Raw genomic sequence first — 12,441 nt, 5'->3', positions numbered from 1 at the left:
ATTATTGATGTACGATTCATGCATGAGGATGATTCATCACTAATTCACTTTAATAAGGCATGCATGCTATTCTTGCCATCACCATCGAAGCGTGGCGGCGCAATATCAAACTTCACTCACTTTAACTCAAAGATCAGAAAAAAAAAACTTTCTCTGTTTTTGATTCAATGCTCATACATTTGTGTGTTTATAGGCTGTTTTGCTATTTGACCTATCCGTGTCTTATTTGTGCCGATAAACTATAGAATATAGTACATCACTCTGCAGAGTATACTGTGCCCTGCTTTAGTTGACCGTATTGTATCATACTGTGATGTTTGGTTTTGATACTCGTGTGGAGGTTTGATATGGTTATTAACTGATTATTATATATCAGATGGGCTGACATAAAGCAAGTAGGCCTACATGCTTGCAGCTATGAATGTTTCTTTGCAACAAGAGTCACAGTCAGTCCTCTTTTTGAGGCACGCGTAAGCGCGCAATAACAGGTCAATATCGGCCCCATATATATTGGTCCAACGCTAATGTTAGGAACACATGGCTGTCACAGTTTTTCTCAGTTCCCGTTACTTTTTGGAGATATGATTTTTCTGCAGATCAGCGACAATATGTATTTTGTTGAAATGTATTTCAGCATGGTGGTGTTTTTGTGCTGAAGCAGTATTTGAAATGTATAACAAGACACATTTTGATCTGTTTCTACTATTCGTCTGTTTAGACATGTTAGTTTCTCTGAAAGCTGTCAAACATTGAGACCACACAGGCAGCTTGCATCAAAAAAGGTCCTTATGACATGTATTGCTTCACTTACTTTCTTAGGTAACACTCACTGTTCCCAGATCACACACACACACACACACACACACACACACACACATTGTAATGAGCTTGTGAACCAAGAGAAAAAGTTTTGATTTCATTTGTCTGTCCAGGTGAAGATGTTTAAAGGGAGAATCCACCCTAAATCACTTTAACTTTATCACACTGTTAAAAACAACTATTGGCAATGTACTTTGCATTTCAGGCTCCATTTTGTTGTTTGGTGGTGTGTAACTGTCTAAACATAGACAACGTGTCATCATGTTGAAATATTTCCAGCGCAGCTACAATGAAAATGTTTCAGGATCTAAAACATCAACGGTAAACGTCAGGTTTTGGTGTCAGTCCCTCAGAATCAGAGAGCGAGGGCTTCTTTCTAGAGAGAACAATCATACAGGGAGAAATCCATCGTAGAAGAGGAGAGAGACCAATTTCTCCACTAACAGTAGCCTCAATAGACCAGAATGCAATGCAGCCACAAGACATGTTGTTTTTTGAAGTGAGGACGCGACCCCGATCATAGACACACCTCAGTGTTCATGAACTAGCTAGCTATATTTATATGGCTTTATTAGAGAGCATACAGTGGAGTGTGTTTGTGTGTAGTATGGTATATCATGTATACAATCAAGTAAAAATGATCTATGTGATGTAGTATATGACGTATAGTATGTTTATGATGTAGTTAATGATGTATATGAAATATTTGTATGGCATAGTATAGGATGCATATGATGTGTATATATGTAGTATGATGTAGTATGTATATGACATGTACTGATGCTATGTAAAGCCCTTTGAGACATGCTTGTGATAAAGGGCTATATAGATAAACTAGACTAGACTAGACTAGACTGATAGCGATATGCATCAAAGGTTATTGACCAAATTTGAATCCACAATGTCAGAGGCACAACCTGTTTCAAACGTTTTCTTCATAGGAGACTTCTTCCATTTGTAAGCAAATGTGACTACTACAAAGATCATGGACCTCTGAATGAAAATGCATATTCCCATATACACAAACAGGCTATTGCCCATGTGACTTAACAGAGGAGGGTTTTGTTACCTTTATTGCATTTGAGATTGAACTCTTTCTTAGTCTCAATCAAACATTAGATAAGTCTCCTTCCACAATATCAGAATCAATGAAGGCTTATTTAGGGGGTGAAATTATTTCATATAGTGCAAACCAAAGGAAATTCAGTGCTTTAAATGCAAAAACAGTGCCAGTGGGACAGGTTGGCAATCAGGGGAAACCTGCAGTGACACAGTCAAAGGTTACATAACCCTGAACACAAATCCATCAGCACAGTAAACACAACTTCACACAATCCAAATTGGTTTCTGTTTAATATCATATAAAGAAGAGATGGGAATTTGAGTCAGTGCAGCATAAGACTTAAAGGTGAGGTACCACATTTTTCTCAAAATGATATATTTTTTCAACTTCCAACAAATTTGACCTGTTGCTTCTGAACAAAAATAGCTGTTACTGAGGCCGTTTTCATATTTTTGTAATTTCTATTTTACGAGAAAAAAACATTTTTTTTTTTTTTAAGAATCCCTCTGTAAGTTACCATCTATTTAGTTATTTATCATGATGAAACTGTCATGGTCTGCCCCTGTCTGCCATGATCAGGTTTTCTGCTCCGCCCTTGTCCTGCCCCCGGGCCACTTGCCTCCATTTGAGTCCTAATCTCTGCCCCCTGACAGTACGAACTGACCATAATGGACCCAGCAGCCGGTAATTTTGAGGAAGAACTCTATGAGCTACTTTTTACCCTCCAGGACCTTTTTGGTAGTTGGAGGAGGGCACCTACTACGGAGCACAAGCATGCAGCCCTGACTATGGCACGCAGGGAAGTGTCCTCGAAGCCCTGGCTGAGGAGCTCACTACCTGAGTGGATAAAGAGCTTCCTCGACACCCCTCCATCTCTGCCTGCTTCCCGGCCAGCTAGCTTCCAGTCAGCTAGCTCCCAGCCTGCATCTCGCCCTGTGTCTCAGCCTGCTCCCCAGCGCACTCAAGCCCCAACCCTCTCGTGTCCCGGCAGAGGAAGAAAGCTCCAGGGGGTTTCAGCCCCTTTCCCTGCCTGCTTACTTTGCCCGTCAAGCAGCCTTGTCTGCTAGCAACCGGCCAGCTAGCCACCAGCCCAAGCCTAGGCAGCAGCAGCAGCCTAGCTACCAGCCCAAGCCGCAGCAGCCTAGCTACCAGCCCAGGCCCCAGCAGCAGCCGAGCTACCAACCCAAGTCCCAGTCTGCTAGCCTTGGGCCTGCTAGCCTTCAGCCTGCACCCTGGACTGCTCACAACCAGCCTGCACTCCAGTCAGTTAAGGCTCGGGTTCGTGAGCCTGGAGCCTGCCCGTCCTGAGCCGGCTAGCTTGCATCCTGCTTTCCCTGAACCCCATGAGACTGATTTGGATCAGCTGTGGAGCCACCCTGACGTCCAGCGGTCACCCTATGTAGCGACTCACCTTGCCATTTTCATGGGGAACCACGGAGTCTCCAGAAGGAGGCAAGGTCCCCATGGCTCCCGACGCCACTGGCTCTCTCAGCAATCCAGCGCCACAGAGTCTCCGCTGCCCAGCGCTACAGAGTCTCCATTCCCCAGCGCCACTACTGAAGTCCAGACTGTCCTTGCTGAGCTGCAGCAATCTCCTGTTCCTGCGGAGCTGCAGCAGTCCCCTGTTCCTGCACTGCGAAAGCTCCCAGTCCCCGAGCTGCGGCCGTCTCATGTTCCTGCGCCACAAAAGCTCCCTGTCCTCAAGCTGTGGCGGTCTCCTGTTCCTATGCTGCAAGAGCCTTCTGTTTCTGAGCTGTTAAAGCCTTCTGTTCCTGGACTGCAGCTATCTTCTGTTCCTGTGTTGCAGCAATCCGCTGAGCCTGAATTGCATCCTCTGGCTCCTCCGGCCATGCCTACCGTCGTCCGGCCAGATCCCCAGCTGTCGGTCGCATCTGCCGACGCCCTGCCATTCCCCGTAGGCCGTCTCCACCGATGGCCGCTGCAGGACTCTGGTCCTGCATTCCATTCTCTGGTCAACTCCAGTGACTCTAGTGATTCCAGTGCCTCTAGTGATTCCAGTGACTCTTCCTGTGACACTGACGACTCCAGTGACACCGACAATTCCTGTGGCCCCAGTGACTCCTGTAACACCAGTGCTGGCCCTGCACTCCAGTCTCCGGCCTCGGGTCCCGCATTCCTGTCTCCGTACTCCGGTCCTGCACTGCCGCCGCCGGGCTCCGGTCCTGAACTCCAGACGCTGGAACCTGATCCCGCAACCTGCCCCGACCTGCAGCCGAATCTTCTGGTGCATGCTGCATTTCCTGACCTCCAGCCTCGTCCCCGACCTCCTCAGTGGCCCAGCCTACGTCTCTGGCCTCCTGCGCAGTCCCACCTGCGTCGCCAGTCTCCAGGTCTCCCTCCAGAGCTGCTCCGCCACTCTGGTCGTCCGCCTGCCCGTCCTCCGGAGCTGCTTCTCCTATGTCGCCAGCTTCCAGGTCGATCTCCGGAGCTGCTCCGTCTTCGTCGCCAGTATCCAGGCCGTCATCCAGACTTGCACTGCCCTTCTGTCCTGCCTCCAGGCCGTCCGCCTGAGGTTTCCTGCTCCGCCCGGGCCCCCTCCACCCACCCTGCTCGGTGTTCCTGATCAGCTTGGTGGGACGTCAGGAGCCGTCCCTTGAGGAGGTGTCCTGGTCACCACTCCTTTCACTCCCCAGTCCTGCCAGCCACTAGATGCCCCTGGACCTTCCTCCCTTCTGTGCTCCTTCCCTCCACACCTGCCCTGCATCACCCTCGTTAGCCCTGTTACCTTGTTCCCCCTTCACCAGCCTGCTTCCACCTATCAGCTCCCGGACTCTTTTCCCTCCTGCCAGCTGTTCCTCATTTCCCCGTTAGTCTGTGTGATAGTCTGTCTTTCCCTGGCGTGGTGTCAGTTCGTCTGTTGTGTTTCCCATGTTACCTGCTTCGCCTCCTGCTGTGTACCCCTGTGTTTCATGTGGATACCTTTCTTGCCTTGTTACCGGCCAGGTTTGATTTTGTCTTCCTTTGTTTGCCAGCCTGTGGCGGTTTTTGGTTTTCCTGTTTTGTACTTGCCGCAGTTCTTCATTAAAGCTGCTTGCTTCAGACTGTCTGCATTTGGGTCCTAATCTCTGCCCCCTGACAGAAACAGGAAACTCTGACTTCAACCACTAAGAATAAAAGGTATTTTATTCAAAATACGCAAATTTGAACATTTTCTATTAAATACTAGCAAATTTTTTTTCACAAAATTGTATTTGTGTCCATACTCAACTTGTAATATGTCATTTTGAAAGGCATAAACAACGCGCAACAAGACAACATTGCCTCTTAAAGCTACACTTAGCGGTTTTCCAACTACTAAAGGGTGACAGAAACCGCAACACATTTGTAAACATACACAGCAAAACTGCTGAGGCTACAGAAGCCCTTTAGGACAAACCGTCCATAAATGCTAACGGCTAAAATAAACGGACCTACGGCGAAATTTTGCCGGTTACCAGACTCGCTTTGCCAGATTTTTCTCCTGCTGAAGGTCACATGTCCCACAATGACAAGTGAAGACATTTCCTTTAAAACATTTATTCGCGCGCTTCATCGATTCCGTCATTACCAGAATTTTTTTCAGGGATGGGAGGGAGGAGACAAGCTAGTTTTAAATAAAGAAAAAGCTTTGATCCGGACCGACTTTGACAACATGCTTTAGAAAAGAGGTGAAAACAACACAGGTGGCCCGCATGTGTGGCTATTTGTTTAAATCATTACGTCTCACGGAAATCTCCACATAGCGCACCTTAGTTTCAGGATTGGTTACAGGGTCTGAAATCACTCATTGCAGGTTTAAATACCTGGCTGTAGGTTAGCACAGAAGCAGGAAGACAGATGACAGAAAGAGAGGAAAAGGGGGAAGTGTTGAGTCATTTGGCTCAGTGTGAAGCGCTACACATCATCAAACACAACACACACCTCTAGCCTACAGTGGAAAGCTGCTTCAACAACATGGCTGTGTTTTTTCACTCAGGGGAGTCTGAAATCCAAGTGGAAACTGGTGACTATCAGGAATTCCCCAAGGCTGAAGCTGAGGAGGCTGTTTCACACAGGACTCCAAAGTCAAGTAGGACATCAGAGGACTTATGGATTCATTTTCAGTTGTATTTACTCAGTGTTGCATTGGTTTTGTTGTATAGCACTTTATGGCATTATGAGTATTAGAAATATTATGTATGTTATTATATCTTAGTTGCTTTACAGGTGTTCTAGTTCTAGTGTTCACTGTTCTACAAGACAGTGTATGTAGAATTCCAGATGTGCGCATGTTCTTTTGTTTGCTTTGATTTATTAATAGGACAAGCGTACAGGCCAACTCTAAGATGAGTGTGTGTGTGTGTGTGTGTGTGTGTGTGTGTGTGTGTGTGTGTTACACAGAGTTCCGACACCTCAGTGTGGTTCTGGTGAGCTTTGGGCTGCTGTGTATCCTTCAAGCTATTCTCAACATCTCTCTGAGACTTGCTCTGAGTGAGTCCAATGATTTCACATCACTTTACCAAACTCTGACTGACAGCTGATCAACAGTGAACCTGGTGCATAGAGATGGTGACTCTTTAGATTCATATCATCTGGTAGTGATGCAATTTTTTTTCCATTAAGGACACGGTAATGCGCAATAAATAAAGTTAACAGATATTATAGTAAATATCTTGGTTGTTATTAGTAATTACTGATTTACTTGTAAAGAAACTTAAATGAGAAAATGAGACAGTGAGAATCAGAAGGCTTTAATAATCCTAAATTACTCAATACCACTACTACTTATACTATAAAAAATTTAATAGACTTATATTGCACTTTTCAAAACATAAGTTACAAAATAACAACAAATAGGCACTAAAAAACAGCAATGGTGAGGTAAATAAAATAAAAACAAATAAATGAATACATAAATATATGTTGTAAAATAATAAAATCAAATACTAAAAACAAATGTGTAATAATAATTATTATTAATATTGTTATAATAAAATAATTAAGTTTAATATAAAACGTGCAAGTCAAATTTTGAAAATGCCTTTTTGTACAAGTCTTGAGAAGTGATTTAAAGGACAACACCTTTAGCCTTTAGTCTTACAGTCTTATAAGTCTTGGTTTGTTATTCTGGAACCATGCTTTAAGGATGCATTATTTAGTGTTCTAATATCATAGGTTATTCACTGGTCAGTATTGGTTTGTCTAAGGAAACAGGAAGGTGATAGAAAGTGTTGAATAAGTTAAGTTAAATTAATGTTAATTTGGTAAACGTTTAAGATACATTTTAATTTTGACACTGAAATTTAAAATGTTGGGGTTACAGTTAAAAACCCAGTAATTACTTGTAAATTAGTTATTTACTATAAAATCTGCTTCCTTGGCTTTATTTATTGCACATTGCTGTGTGCTTAATGGGAGGTTAGTGATAAACATTAGATTAATGAGCTGTAATGAAGGTAAATTATCAGCCTGTAAATTGATATGTTACCCATTTGATCTTGGCAAGAGCAAATATTGAATGTTGCTGGATGAACTGCATTGTGTGATCAGGTGACTTGACTAGATATCAGATTGACTGACTGAGTTAACATTAAATGTTTATACTTAGGTTAGACCAATATATTGGTTTGCCAGTATATCATATATACTATATATATGGCCTTAGGGTTATTTTTTAGGGAATTTTTAGGCATGAAAATAGTGGAATTTAAAGATATTGAATATTGGAACAAAATATTGGCTATCAGCAGCTTCAATCCAAAAATACTGGTATTGACTTTCATTGACTTTTTCAAACATGTCAGTCTAACTCTACTACAGTATTTACTTAACCTACATTCATCCGGGTAATCTTCATTGCATTGTGTTGTATGTTGTGTTCTCTTGCGCCATGCTGTGCCGTGTTGCGTCATGACATTTTGTGCTGTCCTATATGTTCTGTACTGTGGCATGTTATATTGGGTCAGAGGAAACAGAGGAAGAGCGTTGCCCACACAGTTGGCTGACGTTTGGCTCCAGCTGTTACTACATTTCTTCAAAGAGGAGGAGCTGGGACCAGAGCCGACAGGCCTGTCTACAGAGGGAAGCTGACCTGGTGATCATAAACAGCAGAGAGGAACAGGTGTTCTTCTACTTATTATGCCAATTTATTGTTATTCTGTTAAAGTCGTAGAGTAACAGGTGAATAAAACACAGGAGTATAGACCATCTTTCACATTAAGCTCAGGCCCGCAGTGGTTGCATATAATTTGAATGCTCATGCTAAAATGAGATCTTGATGTAAAACGTTTGTTCCCAAAAATGCTATATACCGGTATACACCATTCAAAAAAACAGAATAAAACCAGAGAACTACAACATGAGAAATAAAAAGCACTTCACATAGAAGTATGTTTTAAGAAGAGATTTAAAAGCAGAAGAATTCTCCACAGAAGAGATGAAGGCAGTAGGAAGCCAGAGAGCTGAAATCCAATTCAAATGAGCTGATAGTTAATTATGTGTTATTGCCAAATGCGCCATGGGACTGTACAGAATCTCTACTTGTTATAGGCTTAAATCTGAAGATTAAAAAGATGCAAATAAGACAAAAGATTAAAATGACAGAGTCTGTAGTTTGAACCTGTTGTTTCTGAAAATCTTGGTTCATGACAGGACTTTCTAAGTCAATTCGCCGTGGCAGCGTGGGTTGGTATGACTGACAGGGATGAAGAAGGAATTTGGACATGGGTGGATGGAACACCAGTGATAAGTGACAGGTGAGACAATACATTGGCCTAAAAAGTGGATATATAATTGTAAATATGTGGGTATGTTGGGTAAATAAATACATTGTTGAATCCAGTTTTAGCTCCATTAGAAATGAATTTCATATAATATGTCATACTTTCTGGTTTTGAAATGGCCGTCATTTCATTTATGGACAGTACCACAGATTTAGAGTGATCAACTCTAAAGTATCAACTGATGTCTTTGCCAAAATAATGCATAATCTTTTTTGAAACACGCCATATCAATGTTAAAACACACATTAAAACACAAGACAACATTATCAAAAAGTTCTGAGTCTGCCATCTGACCTGTACCAGTCAAATTGCCTTTCCAGCATGTTGATTTGAATGGTTTCCCTCCATTCTAATTCAGTGACTATATCTTTTGCTGTCTTTAGGTTGCAGTGGGCACCTGGACAGCCTGATGACACCTTTGGGGGAGAAGACTGTGGTGACATTCGTGTAATGCCTAATTTCATTGGTCTGAACGACTACAACTGTAGTGCCATAACCTCCTGGATCTGTGAGAAAACATTGTCGTAGATAGGATTAGACTGATACATTGTTTTGCTAATATATCTGGGCGATATTAGCCTTTTATTAAATATCGGAAATCGACCAGTCATGTTCTGCACTGCTCATGTAATGGAGGTTGACCACAATAAAAACAGTCAGTAAAACCTGTAATGAAGTTTATTTTCTTTGCTTGTTTTGTTTATTAATTGTTCAATTATGTTTCTTGTAAACTAATTCCTTATTTAAAGGCCTAAAGGCCTGTAATACACAGTAGGCCTACACCCCTTGGTACCAGGGCCATTCTCCCTCAGCCTCTCATCAACAAGCTGTTTGTTACATGATTCTCATTAAACCCTAGACACTGCAGTGCATAAACTCGATGACTCAGTCTTGCCAATTTTATGCAATTGTCAAGATATTGCAGTTAGACATGTTGGATTTTCCAACCAACTAGTTTCACATCAGGAGATGCACACATTTTCATGACTGGACCTGAAATGGGACATGAGATATGCCTGTTCAAATTCTTGTCACTTTTAAGCATTTTAGCTGATTATTGCAACACCATATGGCCAATCAGCACTATAATATCCATTCCATTCATAAGTTCTATGTCTTTTAGTGAGAATCCACTTGCCAATTGGTATGAAAAGTTCATCAGTTCTTCCTTGCCCTGTGATCAACCTTTCTACAAAGTTCTGTGTAAATCCATTGATAACTTTTTGAAATATCCTGCTAACAGACAAACAGACAGAATGGGACAAAAACATAACCCCCGTCCAACTCCGTTGGCGGAGGTAAAAACCCAGGAACAATGGCCTTTTCACAGTTACTTAAACTAGAGTGCCTGGCATCAAAAGTCGTACAAAAATGCTCAAAATTGCTTAGGTCACTTGTTTTGCCCATTTTAATGATCAATCGATCATCTGCCTTCTTTAAAAATTAACTCACTGTCAGTTGGAGGCTTCTGTTCATGCTTCCAAGTTGTGTCTGGGATGTCTCTTGACATCATGAATGCTGAGCCTGATCATAAACCCATCCTCTCTACCTTAAAGCTGAAGTAGAATATATTAGACATTAGTGTTGTGCATGAACGCGCTAAAAGAGTGCGTTCATTGAACGTGCTCATGTTTTTGGTGAACGGTGAACTGAACGTATTCGTTTGCAACTAATGAACGTGAACGTGAGCATTGTAAAATCCCGTGAGAGTTAGCGACGCTCACGCACTGTGTTTTACGGCACCCGAGGATTTACGGCACCCGGCATGGCTAGTGCAACTGGCAATTCAGACGCAGCTACCGGTACTGCTGACGTACTATCAATACTCTAAATTGTGTGCTCTGCAGAACTGAAATCATAGCACATCTTTCAGCTAGCGACTGTAATGAAGCCAGTGGTGGAGCCTGTACCAGCTTGCTTGGAAGCATATGAATCTATTTTATGTTTTTGAACTGCTGCATAATTTGGTTCATGCAGGCTAAATAAAATTTCCATTGCATCTACAGTATACCTTTACTGCACCTCTTTTTTTCACTTTCTGCATAATACGACACATTGTTTAAGTGGTAAAACATATACTCACATTGGTTTTTCTTGGCTTTTAAAAGTAATCTCTGTCTGTGATTCTATAGTAGTATACAGTAATTCATTTAGTGTGGGAAGTGGGCAGTGGCAATGATTGGGGAACGTGAACTAGTTCATTTTTTGGGACTGTGAACTTAGTTCAAAATTCAAAATTGTGAACTATGAACGTGAACTAGTTCATTTTAATCTGTGTGAACTGAACTTTGAGCTAGCTCTTGTGAAGTGTGAACTTGCACAACACTGGTAGACATTATCATCTGTATCTGTCTGTGACCCTGTGTTCATGTGTATTGGAACTGTTATAAATCTCTCCTGTAGGGGGAGCTCTCAGAATTTTGTAATGTAGTGACCTGTTTTTGTTAGTAGAAGAAGAGTCAGAGATGCACCTGGGCATTCAACCCTCCACATTCATCACATATGGGTGGTGCCTGGGAGCGGATCATTGGGATAGCACGCCGCATCCTGGACTCAATGCTCTTGCAGGCCAATCACTCAAAGCTCACACGAGATCTTGATAACCCTCATGGCTGAAGTCACCGCCATCATTAATGCTAGACCTCTTGTGCCTGTCTCAACGGATCCGGATGAACCACTCATCCTAACGCCTGCCACTTTACTTACCCAGAAAGTTGGTGCGGTTTTGCCTCCTCCTGGAGAATTGGTAAAGAGAGACATGTTTCAACAGCACAGGAAGAGGGTCCAGGTTTTGGCCAACATCTTCTGGAGTAGGTGGCGTAGGGAATACCTTAACACCCTTCAGAATCGTCAGAAATGTCACCACAGGAGACCAAACTTAAAAGAAGGCGATATCATTCTCATGAAAGATAGTCAGACAAGGCACAATGAGTGGCCCATTGGAGTCATTGCTAAGACTTATCCCAGCAGAGATGGAGTTGTCAGGAAAGTGGACATAAGAGTTAATCGACATCAAGTCCTGAAGACCTTCTCAAGACCTATTTCAGAAGTGGTTCTTCTCCTACCATCCGAAAATTAGAACAGGCGGTTCCACTGTTCGGATATGGCATCTTAAACGGTAACAGTATTGGAACTGTTATAAATCTCTCCTGTAGGGGGAGCTCTCAGAATTTTGTACTGATGTAGTGACCTGTTTTTGTTAGTAGAAGAGTGTCAGGAAGTGATGCTTTTCTGTCGTAGTTAAGGTGAGACGTTCAGATGCCATCCCTTTGTTGCTAACCCTTTCATTGGCAATATTTGTAAATAATTTGAATGTTAAACATTATATTAATGTTGTGTATCATTTGTTTTGCATTTCATCACTTTTTAGAAACAGGTGGTTAAACAAGCTACTAGCAAATTTCAGTTTGGGCTAGTTTACTTTTGCAGGCTACTGTAGGATGCTGGTGATTGTTTTTATGTTATGATTTGGAGAAAGGATTTGAATTGCTGTAGAGTGCTTACCTGTTACCTGTAGGGGGAAAAGGATTATTATTTAATGTATATTTACCTAAATAGTAAATTGTGCTCACTTAAGCACTTAAATTATACTTTCCTTTATACTTACCAATGTAACTAAAAAATAGGATTAGGGTTAGTGTCCAACTAAATTCATGTATGTTTTTGCCTTGTATATTTTTCAGTTTCACCTTTCTGCATTAAAAACCTGCCAGATACAACAACCTGCCTGTTCCTTGGAGGTTCAAGTGTAAAGAAGTTTAACTTGCTGTGAAGGCTCAGTACAGCTCAGTATGACAA

General features: G+C 42.2%; 1 protein-coding gene across 1 annotated transcript; it reads left to right on the top strand.

Annotated features, from left to right (window-relative positions):
* Nucleotides 1-5,700: 5,700 nt before the first annotated feature.
* LOC139932030 (asialoglycoprotein receptor 2-like) lies at nt 5,701-9,283 on the top strand. Its single transcript, XM_078282741.1, has 5 exons — nt 5,701-5,951; nt 6,263-6,352; nt 7,828-7,982; nt 8,513-8,616; nt 9,027-9,283. The coding sequence occupies exons 1-5, from the start codon at nt 5,837-5,839 to the stop codon at nt 9,169-9,171; spliced, it is 609 nt and encodes a 202-aa protein (XP_078138867.1). The 5' UTR covers nt 5,701-5,836; the 3' UTR covers nt 9,172-9,283.
* Nucleotides 9,284-12,441: the final 3,158 nt, after the last annotated feature.

This window comes from Centroberyx gerrardi, chromosome 3, assembly GCF_048128805.1.
Source record: "Centroberyx gerrardi isolate f3 chromosome 3, fCenGer3.hap1.cur.20231027, whole genome shotgun sequence".
Lineage (NCBI taxonomy): Eukaryota > Metazoa > Chordata > Actinopteri > Beryciformes > Berycidae > Centroberyx > Centroberyx gerrardi.
Note: the sequence above shows the minus strand (reverse complement) of the source record. Positions and strands in the feature narration are given on the sequence as shown.

What these genes read in the sequence shown, in the direction of transcription:
- LOC139932030 (XM_078282741.1), top strand. Translation starts at nt 5,837, where the DNA reads ATGGCTGTGTTTTTTCACTCAGGGGAGTCTGAAATCCAAGTGGAAACT. An exon ending in ACACAGGACTCCAAAGTCAA is followed by an intron (nt 5,952 to 6,262) that starts GTAGGACATCAG and finishes TGTGTTACACAG; the next exon opens with AGTTCCGACACCTCAGTGTG. An exon ending in TAAACAGCAGAGAGGAACAG is followed by an intron (nt 7,983 to 8,512) that starts GTGTTCTTCTAC and finishes GGTTCATGACAG; the next exon opens with GACTTTCTAAGTCAATTCGC.